This window comes from Labrus bergylta, chromosome 13 (genome assembly GCF_963930695.1).
Source record: "Labrus bergylta chromosome 13, fLabBer1.1, whole genome shotgun sequence".
Lineage (NCBI taxonomy): Eukaryota > Metazoa > Chordata > Actinopteri > Labriformes > Labridae > Labrus > Labrus bergylta.
In genome coordinates this window covers 14,444,107-14,459,731 of record NC_089207.1, presented here as the reverse complement: position 1 = coordinate 14,459,731, position 15,625 = coordinate 14,444,107, and the positions used below count along the sequence as shown (strand labels likewise).

The 15,625-nt window shown below is 39.2% G+C and overlaps 2 protein-coding genes and 1 long non-coding RNA gene across 3 annotated transcripts; all 3 read left to right on the top strand.

The window, feature by feature from the left end:
- Nucleotides 1-1,870: 1,870 nt before the first annotated feature.
- cryba2b (crystallin, beta A2b) lies at nt 1,871-5,129 on the top strand. Its single transcript, XM_020638447.3, has 5 exons — nt 1,871-2,022; nt 2,565-2,751; nt 3,684-3,825; nt 4,190-4,332; nt 4,773-5,129. The coding sequence occupies exons 2-5, from the start codon at nt 2,594-2,596 to the stop codon at nt 4,918-4,920; spliced, it is 591 nt and encodes a 196-aa protein (XP_020494103.1). The 5' UTR covers nt 1,871-2,022; nt 2,565-2,593; the 3' UTR covers nt 4,921-5,129.
- A 1,801-nt stretch (nt 5,130-6,930) lies between these two features.
- Nucleotides 6,931-9,102, top strand: LOC136181314 (uncharacterized). Its single transcript, XR_010667667.1, has 2 exons — nt 6,931-7,028; nt 7,523-9,102. It is a non-coding gene; the product is annotated as an uncharacterized lncRNA (long non-coding RNA).
- A 506-nt stretch (nt 9,103-9,608) lies between these two features.
- fev (FEV transcription factor, ETS family member) lies at nt 9,609-13,585 on the top strand. Its single transcript, XM_020638423.3, has 3 exons — nt 9,609-9,953; nt 10,625-10,696; nt 11,982-13,585. Exons 1-3 carry the CDS (start codon nt 9,905-9,907, stop codon nt 12,521-12,523), a joined length of 663 nt encoding a protein of 220 aa, XP_020494079.1. The 5' UTR covers nt 9,609-9,904; the 3' UTR covers nt 12,524-13,585.
- The last annotated feature ends 2,040 nt before the right edge of the window (nt 13,586-15,625 follow it).

The window sequence follows — 15,625 nt, the reverse complement described above, 5'->3', positions numbered from 1 at the left end:
CATGCACACCCACACACACATCTACACAAATGCAAACATGCACACTATGTATGTATGTAGAAACACAATGTTCAGGTAGTAGCACATGTACACACACACACACACACACACACACACACACGACATCTGTGTCTATACAAGCCTTTCCTGTCACCTGGCCATCACCTGCTCTGGGGGGGGGGGGGGGGGGGGGGGGGGAGTATGGTGACACATACACACACAGACACACACACACTTCAAACACACAACAGAGTAGAACAATGAAGGGGTTAACAACAGACAATGATAGAGCTGTTCATACAAACAGCTCACATTTGGTGGGTGAAATGCACACACACACTCTCACACACAAAACAAGTGACCAAACATGACCGTCAACAAGTCCGTCACTGTGAATTCACAGTTCAATAAATGTTACCGTAACTGTTACTGACGTTTCTGGGATTATAAATCTGTATCTAAATGTCATGTCAGTCCTACACTGACGATGAAATCCACTTAAAATGGACACAAAAGGCCAGCTTTACAAATCTCTGCTAAATTAAATGCAATAAATAAATTGGCCACTAGATGTCACCAGTGATGAAGGAAACAGTACTTCATCTAAACTCCAGTGTTCCCTGTTTGACATCACACTGTTACTTCTGGTGTGTTACATTTGACAAAAAAAAGTTAAAATCCTGTATATATGTTAGAGGTTAAGAACAGATGTTGTATTGTATCCATTCAGAGATTCAGAGATACAGTTTAACACTACACACAGGTTGATGACAAACACAACAACAGGTCACTTTTTTGACCAATCATACATTTTTATTCTTCTATTCTATTAAATGAACGATGATTTTATCTGACATTTTAGTGTCTTAACTTTGGCCTAAGCTTCAAGACTAATAGAAAATGATTTACACACAAAATAATATAATACATGAAGATGATGATTTTTAAACTGTCTGTGGGATCGCTCTGATGAGCTGTAGCAGTGAAAGAAAAATCAGTAATTACATTTAGTAACAGAGGCCAAACATGAAAAATCATAGACATACAAACATAGAACAACATTCAACTTATTACTGCTACCAATGCTTTCTGCAGTTTTGCAAGACTTAGCCAATAGTTGAGGAACTAGACAGCCATTTTTTTGTTTAGAAATATCACATCATGTCAAATTATATTAAATGTTTTCCCTCTTACAAGCCTTCATTTGATTTGTCTCTTGAACTTTATATTCAACATGTATAACTGTTTTTGTTGAATGCAAATTATTTTGGTCTTATTTCTTACCACCAATGCTTTTCTTCTAAACGTTTTACAGTTTTCAAGGTACGACCAGATCACAATGTCTCAAAGCTAATGAGCACATACTTATTTTTCCCTTTTTATTTATTAATTATTTATTTGAGTTCACATGGTAGAATACTCGCTTGTTATTTGACCCCTCTTACAGTGTTTGATATACGTATATTTAGGGGATGTTGTTCCTCTGTTCCAAAGTGTGGGTGTACAAAGATGGATTACCCAATTATTCCATGTTATTCTTTTTCTGATCAACCATTGGAAATGAAGAACATAAGGATGTCTTCTAGACGAAACAGGTACCTAAACTTGTACTCAGTCACTGTGGGATGCCATCTAATTCAGGACCCAGGTTACCTACAGCAGAGGGAGAAAGAGAGAGGGGGGGGATCAGCTCCCAGAATGTGTCTATTATCCTGCCACACCAATCAAACTGTTGTGTCAGTGTGTTACCATTGTATGCCCGCTGGTCAGGTTGCCTCTGACCATGGCTGCCATATTGATGACTAAGTCAGTTTGGGGCTCTGAGGACAATGGTGCTCTGGAGCCTCCACAAAGCACGGGGCTAATGCTCCCCTTTCAGCCGGCCCGCTCAGCTGCTGAGTGTGCAAGGCTGCTGGGCAAATGGAGTGGCGCAGGTCCAGGGGGCCCGGCCCTATAAAAACGCAGGCGAGGGGCTCTTCCCCGACATTGATTATACTGGATCTGTCCCACCTCAGTACGTCTGTAAGTATATCAACACATCGCTTCAGACCTATAGCCAAGAACCTGCAGTCAGGGGACAGCTAAGTGTACTGGGGTGGCGCTATACAGCAAATGAGATGCTGCTATTTTGTTATTTTTTATCAGAGAGAGACAGCTGTGGGTGCTCTTTATAATGAGATTTGCTAAGGAGTAAAAACATGAAAACATAGTGTTGCTTTTAGGGATAGCATGATGATGCTTTACTGGTGTGCTTGTACTTGGCTGGTAAACATGGGTGGACTTTGCCCCCTTTTTGACACCTCTGGGAGCTGAACTAAATACCCTTTAACAGTGAAGGTTAAATAATGTTCTCTAGGTGCATTTTTATTATTCAATATGTCTCTAATCAGTTGGTTCTTTAAGGCTAAAAAAACAGAGACTGCAGCGGATGATTCAAATAATCCTTAGATGAGTCTATTCGATTTTAAATCTGACTTCTAGTATCTGTTCAAACATTTGCTTATTGTTATTTAATGTTCCATCTTTTAAAACTGAATTCTTTTTAAACCCTCTGCTCTGGACAGAGATTAACCCTTAGGGAGAAACAGCAGCCATGAACACTCAACAGATGGAGCAGATGGGCCAGTTCAAGATCACAGTGTGGGAGGAGGAGAACTTCCAGGGAAAGCGCTGTGAGTTCATGCTGGAGTGCCAGAACATCATGGAGAGGGGATTCAACAAGATCCGTTCCATCAAGGTTGAGAATGGACCGTAAGTCCACCTTATTGGTGCTCCTCTCTTGCTTTGTTTTTTTTCTTTCTCCTTGTCTCTCCATCTATCTAAAAGATCTGTGATTTCCAATTATCATGGAAATAACTTGACCTCATCTGAGTCATGGATATTTCCATATTCGTTGCCACCATAGGTCAGTTTTTTTGCAAAAAGGCTTTCAAAGTAAACTTTATAAAGCCTTTATTTTGTAGTATTTAACAATAACTACTTAACTGCATGAGATATAATAGAGGAAAATAGTAGTTAGACACCCATTTCTACAAAACAGAGAAGAAAGAGCTAGTTTTGGTCCTTTAACAACATTTAATAAAATCCTGTTATTTTCTTCTTCTCCAATATTAATTCTATCTGCTTGAAAAAGTCTGATTAAAGCGGACAGGACTCAAACACAGAGTGTAATCAACAAGCAGAAAGGTCAGAATAACTTTTAAAAAAAAAACAACACATAAATTACAGCCTACAGGGTTATTGCATTTCTACTTGGCATGTATCGTTTACATTTTGTGTGCGCATGCATCCAAGTGTAACCCTGATGCGATATGAGTTGGCTGTGTGCAGCTGCCGGCTGTGAGCCAGAATGGCTGGCTGACTGACTGGCGATCAGATAAAAAGCAACGGGTGTGGGTGCAGCAGCAGCAGGAGCAGCAGCGGTGGAGGCAGGAGCAGCAGGGTTTAATGTTTGTTTTGTGCTCCCAGAGACAAAAGAAGCTGCATGCTGATTTTACTTGAGGCCTCTCTGTGGGCGTATTGTTTAAAAAGAAAAGAAGACAGTTTCAGTGTTGCATTTCATCTTTCATTATTCTTTCATGTCTGTATTCTGTCTGTTTCCACATTTTATATCTGCTCATTTAACCACAAACATTACTGTTGTCTTTTTCCTCCCCCCCCCCCCCACACCTTTCTCTGTCTAGTTGGGTGGGTTATGAGTACCCAGAGTTCCAGGGACAGCAGTTTATTCTGGAGAAGGGAGACTATCCTCGCTACGAGGCCTGGAGTGGAAACAGCAGCTACAGAACCGAGCACATGCTCTCTTTCAGACCCATCAAGTGCGCTGTGAGTGGTCACATCCTTTAGTTCATCTTTTCCTCCCCCCACCTCATGCTCATTCCTCCTCACCCTGCAAATCATTTGTATGTATTGCAAAACACAAATTTTAAGTCATCCCTCCCTCAGCATGTCTTACACTCAGTTTGCCTCACTCAAGTTTGCCATAAGCTAATTAGATCTCATTACATAAACCCCTCTCCTCCATCATGTTATGGTCTTAACACTTGAAACTAATTTAACCTTCATCCATACTTTTTAAAATGTTAATAACACCGACCCTGGTTTTGCAGTCTCCACCAATTGTATTCAAACTATTATTCAACTGCTGCAGCACATTAACATATTTCTTCTTTATTCCTTTTTCCTGCAGAACCACAGTGACAGCAAGGTGACCCTTTACGAGTGTGAGGACTTCCAGGGCCGTAAGTTTGAGGTGTGCGATGACTACCCCTCCCTACAGGCCATGGGCTGGTGCAGCAAGGAGGTGCCCTCTATCAAAGTCAGCTCAGGAGCGTAAGTTTGGCAGCTCTCTTTCTGCTTTTGGTGGCCATCTCTGTCTCCTATTTTTCTTGGTCTTTTGCAGTTTCCAGTCTCCACACCTTTATAACTGTCCTTATAGATATTATTGTGTTCCACACATGCTAAAAATTAGTTTTTGTGATTTTGAAACATTCATCAATAGAGCGTAGTTTGAGGCAGTATTTAAGACGGATGTGCTTAAATCCAAACTTGTAAGTTGCTCTGAAGTGTAACTTGATTTGCTATGATTGTTATAAATAAACACAATCATAATATATATTACAGATATATATATATATATATATATATATACACACGCACAGGCACAACACACACATACAATATATTACAGACATAAATAAATGTCTGTGTTGCTGATACACTTCAAACTCTCACCTTACCCTCACTGACTCACTCCCTCTTCCTCTTTGCAGCTGGGTTGCCTACCAGTTCCCTGGTTACCGTGGCTACCAGTACATCCTGGAGAGGGACAGACACCAAGGCGAGTACAGAAACTACAACGAGTTCAGCACCCAGGCTCATACCAACCAGGTGCAGTCCATTCGTAGGATCCAGCACTAAGCCTTCACTCTGCCTGACCTGACCTGAAAAAAACTCTCCCTGACCCCTCCTTCTTTACCCTGGGACAGACCGCTGTCACAGAACAGTAGATGGACAAACTCTCTCTATCACTCTGTGGCTCTGCTTGTATGGATAACTAAGTACCTTCTTCTTCTACCATGCTATAGCATGTTTTTGAAATAGGAAATAAAGGCTTTTCTTCCAAACTAGAGACTGTTCGTTTTTTTTTTTTTCCTTTTTTCATTAAAGAGAAATTATCAACCTAATTAGATAACTTAAAGTACAACTTAGAAAAGCAATGATTGGCTCCAGGGAGCTGTCAATCATTTGTTGCACCTTGATAGTCACAGGTGCATACTCATTGGGCAATCAGAGCTCCTTTCCTTCTGGCTTTTGAGCTTCATAGAGCAGGCTGTTACATAGCATAGGTTTAGCTTTGTATTTATTCAAAGGACATATTTAGCCTTTTAGTGAGCATCAATGGGACGATTGTTTCAAATCTCTCTGTCAGGCTTTAGACTGTGTAACATTGTTCTTGTCAGACTGTCTTCTTATTTTCAATAAACAAGAGCACGGGATTGACATCTGCTTCTATTATTTGTTCTTTGACCGCTGCAATCACATTTAGCCAAAATGGCCAGTAAAGTGATCAACTGTTTGAAAAAAAATAATAATGGAAAGATAGGGTTAGGGTTAGACAAGCTGTTTGGCCATTCTGAAAGCATGCACTGCGTAAATGCCAATCAGGGTTAATCTTAAACATCTTGAGTGAATCATCTTTTGAGTATCTGTGGGTTAGGGTTAGGGTCACATTGAAGTTTTCTTGCTCTTGCTTGCACTTCCAATTTAACACAGTTTAAGCACTGCAACAATGACATCAATGACATCAGGCAGACAGTTCCTGTAAAAATCTGAATAGGTCAACACAAGACACAGGTTCTTTCACTTTGTAGTACCAGTACACATGCAGCCCTTACCTATTTCAACTGTTTAATAAGCAATCCAGAAAAAGCCCAGCAGAGGTCCTCTATGAGACAAATGGCAACCACTGTTGTGTTAGTTACCAGAAACAAGGAGATGTACAAGCACTGTCCAAAGCCCTGAACCTTGTTCGAATATACAGCCATGAAGACGACTGTTTTCAATGAGACCTACTGTAAAGGCTCTTGAAGTAACATCGTGACAGATAAATTCATTAAAAAAAAATCTGCAATGTGTCCATAATTCATTTGTAAACCCATATCAACTTCTTAGAGTTAATAGAAAAGGTCTGTTTTGAACTTTGTGACAAGACATTTCTCAGTCAGTCAATTGTTTTGTAATGCTATATTAATGACAAAGGTTATTATTCAATGGCAATTTTTATTTTTTTTCTAGAGTAAACATTTCAGTATCACCAATATTGAAACGTCATTCTGTTTATGATGACGAATGCAGACTAGAGTAGTGTTTAAAACGTGTTACTCATAGACTGGTTTAACCCAAGTGAAAACCAGTCTTTAACCTTTACAGAGTCCCTGATCATATCTTTACACAACACAACGTTGGTGATAGACGTTATGTTCAGCTAACCACCAAAAACCAACAGAAAAAATGATCCTGTCACATCCTGCCATCCCTCCTATAATTTAAACCATGCACACTCTAGAGGTGACAGGAAAGATGTGTGTCATTAATTACAAAGGAAAGGGAAGTTTTGTATGTTTTTAACGACTTAAAAGCATCAACGGTATTGCACAGAACGACCTCCTCATAGTCTAGTAGCTTAGCATTTGTTTGTGTACTCTAATGTGACGTCATCATGTTTAACCATTAGTCACACAGCGGGATCCTGGACTGTGTTTACCTCCACACACACTCCTCCTGTTGGTCCAGGACATGGGATTCCGTGATACACACCCACAAGCCTGCACCGGCTCATGCGGTCCCACACCCAAAAAAACCAGGATCTTCTAATAAATGTGTAACCATGCACACACCTTTCACAAATATACATTCCTCTGCAGACAGATTAAAGCAGCTGCACTGGGGCTTACACAGGAGTGACACTTAGGGAAGTTGTCCAGTAAGTTACAAACTCCTCCAGGCGCACGTCTCAGAGCACTGAGGTAAGACTTATACTTAATTTTGCATTAATTCTTGAAGACACCGGCAATCAAACTTGTGTGTGTGAATGTTCTCTCATACTGAAAATGAATTTGATCTTATTTTTGCTGTCACTACAAAATGACGACTTAGGCCACTGTACAGGGTTTGTAGTTACTGTACTATACTTAAATAAAAAGCCAACCGATCTTGATTGATAAGAGTTGAAGGGTTTTAAGGGATATATGAAAGATTAATATGCAATTAACTTGAGTTTGCAACTTTAACTGCATCAATTGAAATTGCAACCATCAGCTGACCACAACACTTTTTGACATTCATTCTTTACGATATCAATATGCATATAGAAAAATGAATGTGTTATGTCAAACAAAGGAAAAAAATGAATGAATGATTTTCTAACGTTTTCATCATGTTATGTGATTGTATTTCCTTCTCATAGTGGTTTCATTGGTTCATGCTCGCCTCTGAAAGAAATGAATTTATCTTCCTACAGCCGTCTTTTCATGGATACATTCTAGTTTTCGAGGCTTGTTTTAAGTTGCCTGCGACTCGTACATGGACACAGGCAGCTAAAGCAAGTCTGGGACGCCAGAGTCAAACCTTCAAGCACAGCCCTGAGGAAACGATGCCTGCATGCAGAAAGGAAACATCCAGGCCCTGAGTGCAAGAGGAAGGAACGTAGGGAATTATAAGACAATCAATTCTGCATTGATCATTTACACAAGAGTTCTTAATCTTTTTTCTCTGAGAGGAGAAACCTTGATATAGTATGCCATTGCTGATTTTTTTCAACCCATAGGACAATTAAAGAATTTGTGCAACTTTGCATGCGATCATTATCAACAATATAACATGTTTTACAAATATGTGGCCTTGCTCTGCAAGTTGCTCTGTAAGATCATGCATAATTCCTCGAGTGTGTTTGCACTTGTGCTTATCTGAGCTCAGTCAGGTGACACATCACAGAACAAAAACTATAATAGATAACGAACGATTAGCACACTGTTTACTTTAAGTTCAGTCAACAGAGAGTAGTTTGAATTTAAGGCTTGAGTCAAGATCTTTTGCTCAGCTGACGTATTGGAAAACAATGTTAGGGTATTTATGTTTCTGTTTTAAGAATTTGAATGACCTCTTTTTGGAATAAAGGATAACCTCTGTTGAATCTTAAGACAATGTGACCTACAAGTACTTTCTCTTAGAACTTCACCTTTTTCAGAGTGAATCCTCGGTGCCTGAGTGAATTTAGTTTGTGAGTCCTGCTGTAATGCTGACACCTGACACCTACTCGGTCTTGTTTATGGTATGACATATATATTGCATTTTTGACAAGACAAACAAGATGCCAATCCCCATGAGATCTAGAAGTATGATATTTTTCAAAGATGCACAGATGTTGGTGTCAGAAATTTACAAATCATATTTAAAAATGTTGGGTTTTTTTGCCTTTTTTAAGCCACATTTGTTTCTGTGAGGCTGTACTTCTAGCTACTAATGGACAAAATTGTCATGGTTTTGAATTCCCCCACAAAAAAGGGTAGAGGACCAAAAACATTTATTTAACAAAAAGGCAAAAGGCAAAAACAAAAAAATTCGATTCATATCCAAGAAAGTCCATCAAAAATCCACGAGGAGCCATTATTAGAGGACACAGATGTGTGAAATGACATGAAGAGGGAAGGAACACTGAGACTAAATAGACACAAGGTGAAGACAATCAGGGAAATCAAAATAGAAGAAGGAAGAAAGACAAGACAAGAAACACTGGGGACAAGAACTGCAAAATTACAATTGTCAACCATGTATCCAAAATCCCCTTCAACAGCAGGGTAAAAGAACCTTTCAAGGCACTGTTTCCCATTCAACCTGGGGTGCCAAGGGGTGGCGCCAAAGGTCTCGAAGGGGGGCATGAGGCTTTTTTTCTGCTTTGAGGTTGTCTAAATAAGATTTTCATATATTGACTATGATCACTTACTGGATTGTTCTGAAAAGGTATTTTGGTAAGAACAAGTGTGTGTAGACCCATTCTGTTGTGATTTTTCAATGGAAACTATTAAAGTTGATGTCAATTTTTGTTGGACACGTATCATTTCTTTTCGATTGGGTCCTCGGGGGTCCCAACTTTTCTGAAATACAAATACAAGGCTCCTAGGAAAAAAGGTTCGGGACCACTTTCAAGGATCCTTAGATGAAAATTGTTACATATTCTGTAGCCTATTCTATCTTTATAAGAAAATCTGTCAATAAAAACGCATAAATCTATAGTAGTGGACATGGTAACATCAGTGAGTATTAAAGGCCATGGTTTTAAAGTTACAACCTCATTATCCTCAGATAGAGGCTGTATAACCCTAAACCCACAAACAGAAGGTTGGAGGGTGGGATGAGGGGGGTGAAATGTCCTTGTTTTCTCATGTGCACTGAGGCGTGTTTTTCAAGGTAAATATTCTTTTTCCAGCATGAAATCGCTCTTTGTTGTTTGCCCAGAGGTAAAGAGGCGGAAAAGTGAGGAGGGTCTGAACTGGTTTCCATGTCAAACACTTCAATTCACCATAGAAACTCAGATCTTAACGCGGAAACTTTATTAAACTGTGATGGCGGATTGATAAGGGCCGAATTTCTATCGGCCTCTTTTTATTGTGGGCACCAGTCGGGCTGACAGAGGTAAATTGCTCTTTTAATTAAAGCAATGCACCAGGGGAAATTGCTGTCTGAATATTGTCTCAGAGATGGGGGCCAGTGACAGTTGCCTGGAAACTTCAATCTGTCCACCCGCATTTATTCCAGATCCCAGTTATGAGATAAAGTTTAATAAAAATCTTTTCCTCCGCCACCACCGAAATGAAATCCAACCCTTTCTGAACAAGTGAACACAATGAGACAGGACTGCGGAGGAAACCTCATGTTCAACATGTATCTCTCAGGTTCGTCATTTAGTCCTGTGCAGAATTATAGGAATAATCTGTAATAATTCTTTAAATCCTGCTCTGGGTGTGGGTGTCCTGAGGCGGGGATGCTCCGTCTCAGGGCAGAGCATTGTTCAGCGGTTTCAATCTGAAAGCCCGTCTGCTCTTTTGTCGGAAATCGGAAATCCTTTTTCCTGGACGCGTTTCCTGGCTTCCCGGAGAGGAGAGCGCACAGACGACACGCTTCTTGCATTAGACTGAGACTGGACCAGGACACTATTAGGATTTTTACCTATTTTGACTTTTTTGAGATTTTGATTTTTTTTTTTTTGTATTTACATTTTACTCTACTTTGAATTGTTAGCAATAGGCTATATTGAATACACACAATACGAATTTAACAACTATAAACCATTTTCTCCTACAGATAATTGGATTCCAAGCAATTATTTCATCATCCTTTTCACTTTGAACTGATCCAACTTAGTCAAATCTAAAAAAAAAAAAAAAAATCTTATTTTTTTTTTAAATGCAAGACTATTCTTTGAAAAAAAAGAGGATCAGACAGTGGTCGCCAAGGCTTTCTAACATTTACAGGCAATAGAGCCAGATTGTAATAGATACCAGGCCTTCAATTCAATATAAAGGAGACACAACTAATGTTGGAAATGTGTTTGTTTTGATTTCAGATCCAACAGAAAATCTGTTGAAAGAAAGCAAAGGAACAACCTGGGGTCCGATTAACACAGGAGTGCAAAAAGGTAAGAGGAGAGAAGGCAATCTATGGCCTGCCAGACAATGTGAAGGGCACAGACCTTTCAAATTAATCAGCCGGATATGATATGAAAGAAGCCTTGAAATACTCCAACATCGTATTTGAAAATATCAAAAATGAAATCATTAGGCTAATAGACGCATTGTTTGGTAATAGGTGGTTGGACAGCTGCCCGCCTCCGAGTGTTTAAACAAAATGTTTTGGCTGTATTGAAAAGAGAATAGGTTTGATAAAGATTGCATCCCTATAATGCTCTTTATATCATTTTCACATCAATATGCATTAGAAGCTGTATTTATTTTTGACGGGGCCTTCTATGGGTCGAATTATGCAATTGATAAAAACAAAGCTTTCAGTTTAAATCTCTCTTCATTGGGTAGATATGCCACAGCACACATACTTTATCTAATTTATTTCCAGGAAGTATTTTTTTTTCCGCCCCTCATGACGCGCTTTGCACTCCAAAATATATTTTGCAAATGATTTGGCTCACATTGATACTCAAAACTGAATAATCGAAAAAATGTCAAATCAAATCATGCAATGCAATTAAATGTACATGACTGAACTTAAAGCCATGGCAATGCAGCTTTGGACTATTTGTATCGCACAGTTCATACACTGAGGCAATTCAGAGTTGTTATAGCAACAAAAATGATTCATTTCTAAATCCACACCTTTTTGTCATTGATCCAAATAAATCTGTCAGATTTTTAACAGCAATAGCCAAACGCACACGGCCACAAAAAGGACCATTCGTAACGTTTCTTTAAAGAACAGCTCTGTGGACATTTCTTTATTTTTAAATTGTAAACGATCTTTGGACTTGAGTTTAATATTGAATCATATGCGCCAATATTATAGCCTATTTTAAACAGCGAAGCTTTATTGATAAATCCAAGAATACCATTATTCGGTTAAAAAATACACAAATATTCTGCAAAGGCAATTAGAGAGGCAGGTCTGCTTAATACGTTACTGTTAAATTTACAAATAGAAGGACCACCGTCTATGTAGCCTATAGCTGACAAATCATTGTTTAATTTAACTTATTAAAATGTCTAAGTAGATATAATACATGTTAGTCTACAACATGCCTTGAAACAAATAAAGATTTGAATGTGATTTCATGATCGTTTTTTATTATTATTATTATTATTATTTTATTCTATTTTATTGTTAATCAATTTTATATATTTCAGACTTCTGTTCCGCTTTTCATTAATTCATTAATTTATAATTTCGTATTTCTTCGTTGTACCCCTGTACAGGCAGCGGTCAGATCCAGCTGTGGCAGTTTCTGTTGGAGCTCCTCTCTGACAGCACCAACATGTCGTGCATCGCCTGGGAGGGCACAAACGGCGAGTTCAAACTCATAGACCCGGACGAGGTGGCTCGGCGTTGGGGGGAACGCAAAAGCAAGCCCAACATGAACTACGACAAGCTGAGCCGCGCGCTGCGCTACTATTACGACAAAAACATCATGACCAAAGTGCACGGAAAGCGGTACGCATACAAGTTCGATTTCCACGGCCTGGCCCAGGTGTGTCAGCCGACCACCACGGAGCAGGCCATCTACAAGTTTCAGGGTAACTTCTCCCCGATCCCCTTCTCCGGGATTTCCAAACTGAACCTCATGGCTCCCGGCGTGGGACCATCGGGGTTCTCCTATTGGCCCGGTTCCCCTCCGGCGGCTCTGTATCACACCCACAACCTTCAGCCTCCAGGACCTTTTGGGACCGTGTCTCCGTCCCACATCAGCTGTGTCAACAACATCAGCAGTCTGAGTAACATCAATAGCCATTACAACTGACTCTTAATGCATCTGTTAGACAGACTGGAAACATATAGACACCACTGGTAAATACAGCAACCGAAGGCGACAGATGACAAAGAAGATTGAAAGATCAGGGCTGGCAATTTTCAGTGAGAAAGACTTTATTTGGTCAAAAATAAACGTTAGAGTTTCGGATTGTGGGCTCATTCTCGACGTGTATATAAGGAACGATTGTGATTTAGCTTAGAAATCGTATTTAAAACTGATAAAAACTCAAATTAAAATACATGAATAATATTTTGCCACACCACACCCAAAGGTTAGACATTTGTTCAGGGAAAATATATTGAATCCACCGAGACTGGGCAAATTAAATTACCGATCACGCGCTGATTACGCATCATGATTGGAACTTTTACGCACAGTATTTTGATAATTCTTTCTGAAATTGAATCTAATCTGTAAAGCCCCAAATGTGGTTTTTCCTTAAGAAAATTGTCGGAAATATAAAATGAAAAAAGTAGCCTGTAGACAGTTTTCAAATATTAGGTATTGCAATAAGGTTTGCAGATCTTTTTTTTTTTTATACCTATCAGTTCTCCTCCTGTTCTGTTCCTTTGCTGTCTCTCATCCTCCTTCCATGAGTTCTGTCATTGTTTTTACATACAGGTGGTGTATAGTGGAGCAAATCAGCAGTTATTACTGGTGTGTTGGCGCCATCCCGTGGTTTTGAAGTGGCCCTGGTAATGGCTGTGTGTTTCATTTGATCGTTCTACTCAATATTACCTTTGAAACCTTAAATGTATTTTCTTATGAAGCACCGTTGACCCCGACATCTGATTACACATCACAACACCTGCAGAAAAAAAAAATCCCACTTGCAATAAAACTGAACCCAGTACAGATTTTCAGGGTTGTTATTTGTGTGAAATAGCTCAAACGGGAATCGTGAAAGAACCTTTAAATTCGTGAACTATTCTTCGTAAGTACTGTTGGGTATAGAGTTGAAGGCAAGCTCAGGAGGATAACATAACATCCGCGCAGCTTCATAGTGTAGCTAAAACATGAATTAAGTGAATAAAGGCTGTTGTGAATACATTTGTTTGTTACTATGTGTTGTAGTGGTGTGCTGGTGCCCCTTTGCTTTAGTTTTAAATACTCATGTACAACTAAACGGCAAATTGTAATATTTAACACGGAACAAACAAGCAGCAGGATTCATGTCATCGCTCTTAGGAGGGGGAAGAAAATAATAATCAATAGCCTGCTCGGAAACAGGAAATAATAAAAAGCCAAATTTGAAATATAGATTTAACAAATATTTAACATAATAATGAAACTGGTTTAAAGGTTTCTACATTTTGCCCCTTTCGACTTGCCAGCAATGGCACACAAACACATCATTGATTGGGATGACACATTCAAAGAGAATGAAACAAATGCCACTTTCAGATTTTCAACATCACATTAGTATTTCACAAGTTTTGACTTCAACACTAATTTAATGGTGTGGTGTTTTTTATGCGTTTGTAGTTTGAGCTGCTGGTAGAGGAAAGCGGTGGTTCAGGATGACATCTTGTCAGCCACATGAGGGCGCCATAGTTGTGCCAATTTTAGCTCACCGTTTACATAACGAGATAACGGTGAACAGTCGATTTAATACAGCAGAGAGAAACCACCTGCAAATAGCAGATTAACCTAAAACCTAATTTTACGACAGTGCAGGCCTCCAGAGACTCACGTAAGTCTAGACTGAGAATTTTCAAACAGCTGAATGGATATGTGAATTGAATGTAGTTTAGCAGTTTGAATTGGTAAAGTGTATGTGTTTTTGTAGTTCACAGTAAAACACTATTTATAATCTGATTTCAAGTGTTCCGAGTATTTTCTAACATCCAAAAGCATTAAGATGCAAACTTATACCTGAAAAAATGCAAAATGTATTAATGCAATTTAAAAACCTAAATTCACATGCCAATTAAGTGAGCATATCTTCATATTATTAATGTTTCGTGTTTCCACTCTCTGTTTGTTGTCGTCAGAGCTGCAGCTGAAACTTCTCAAACTGTTATACTCGCCACATGAAAGAGTCAGAGAAACACAATCAGTTAAGAGAAAAAAAAAACAGAGGAGTTATAATCATCAGTTCTAAGGTGAACTCATGATGGGAAAAAATATAATAAGTCGTAGTTTGCACATTCATCGGCTACAGCGTTTTCTTTTATCTTCCACTTGTCCTTCCTGCATTTGTTCCTGCAGCTGTGCAACTTTGTAGTCTTTGGGAGCCTGCAGTTTTATCTTAAACGTCTTTATATTATTAATATCGTTTGTTCAGAGTTTGTTAGATATGACTATCAGCTGATGGCAGACGCAGTTACGCTTGTGATAGGTTATATGAAGCTAACTCCGCCCCTTTAATGTGAACGTGCTCTTGGAAACTCTGGGTTGATTACCAGCTTCATGCTGTTGATCCCGGTCTCTTATATCAGGGTTAGTGAAACAAGATAAGCCGAAGATACGTTGGACTCGCTTCGTAGTACAGGCCCCTGGTAATCCTGTGCTTTCCATAGAAGGGAAAGGACAGAAGTTTTAATGTGAGTGAATGAGAGATGAAGTATCATTTAAGTACCCCAGTTGTGAGGCTGCACGGTTGAGATAGAAAGTTATTTTTCTTTCTTTTTTCTCTAATTGTGGTCCAAGTGGCAGCATGTAAACAGGGGGACTGCTCTGCTTTAGCAGTGTTGCAGTTCTTTCTAAATGGCTGAGAGGGCAGTCTTGATTCAGTGGTATTCCTTAAAACTTGACTAGTGGGAGTTAAGTATAGATCAATACGGTGGTGAAATGCAAAGGGCTGAGAGAAAACTACATGTAGCAAGAAATGGAGCAAGAGATACAGGTCTGTAATTCTTTACATTAAAAGGCTTGGCTAATTTCATTGTGATTAATGGCTGAATATAATGCATTGATTTTTACATCATATTAATCTTGTACTATAATATCCCTTTTGATGCACTGTGTAGCCGCCGTAGCGTCTTCTTGCTGCCTCAGTGGTGACACCACCCAAAAAGCTGACTCCACTGCACCGTTAAATGGCTAATTTAATTTCAGAAAAACATTCTTAGAGAGCTCAGGTGACAA

Bases quoted from the DNA above. Each gene is read 5' to 3' on its own strand.
- cryba2b (XM_020638447.3), top strand. From the start codon at position 2,594: ATGAACACTCAACAGATGGAGCAGATGGGCCAGTTCAAGATCACAGTG. The intron at 2,752-3,683 runs GTAAGTCCACCT...TTCTCTGTCTAG, and splicing joins ATCAAGGTTGAGAATGGACC to TTGGGTGGGTTATGAGTACC. The intron at 3,826-4,189 runs GTGAGTGGTCAC...TTTTTCCTGCAG, and splicing joins TCAGACCCATCAAGTGCGCT to AACCACAGTGACAGCAAGGT.
- fev (XM_020638423.3), top strand. From the start codon at position 9,905: ATGAGACAGGACTGCGGAGGAAACCTCATGTTCAACATGTATCTCTCA. The intron at 9,954-10,624 runs GTTCGTCATTTA...TTTTGATTTCAG, and splicing joins GTTCAACATGTATCTCTCAG to ATCCAACAGAAAATCTGTTG. The intron at 10,697-11,981 runs GTAAGAGGAGAG...ACCCCTGTACAG, and splicing joins TAACACAGGAGTGCAAAAAG to GCAGCGGTCAGATCCAGCTG.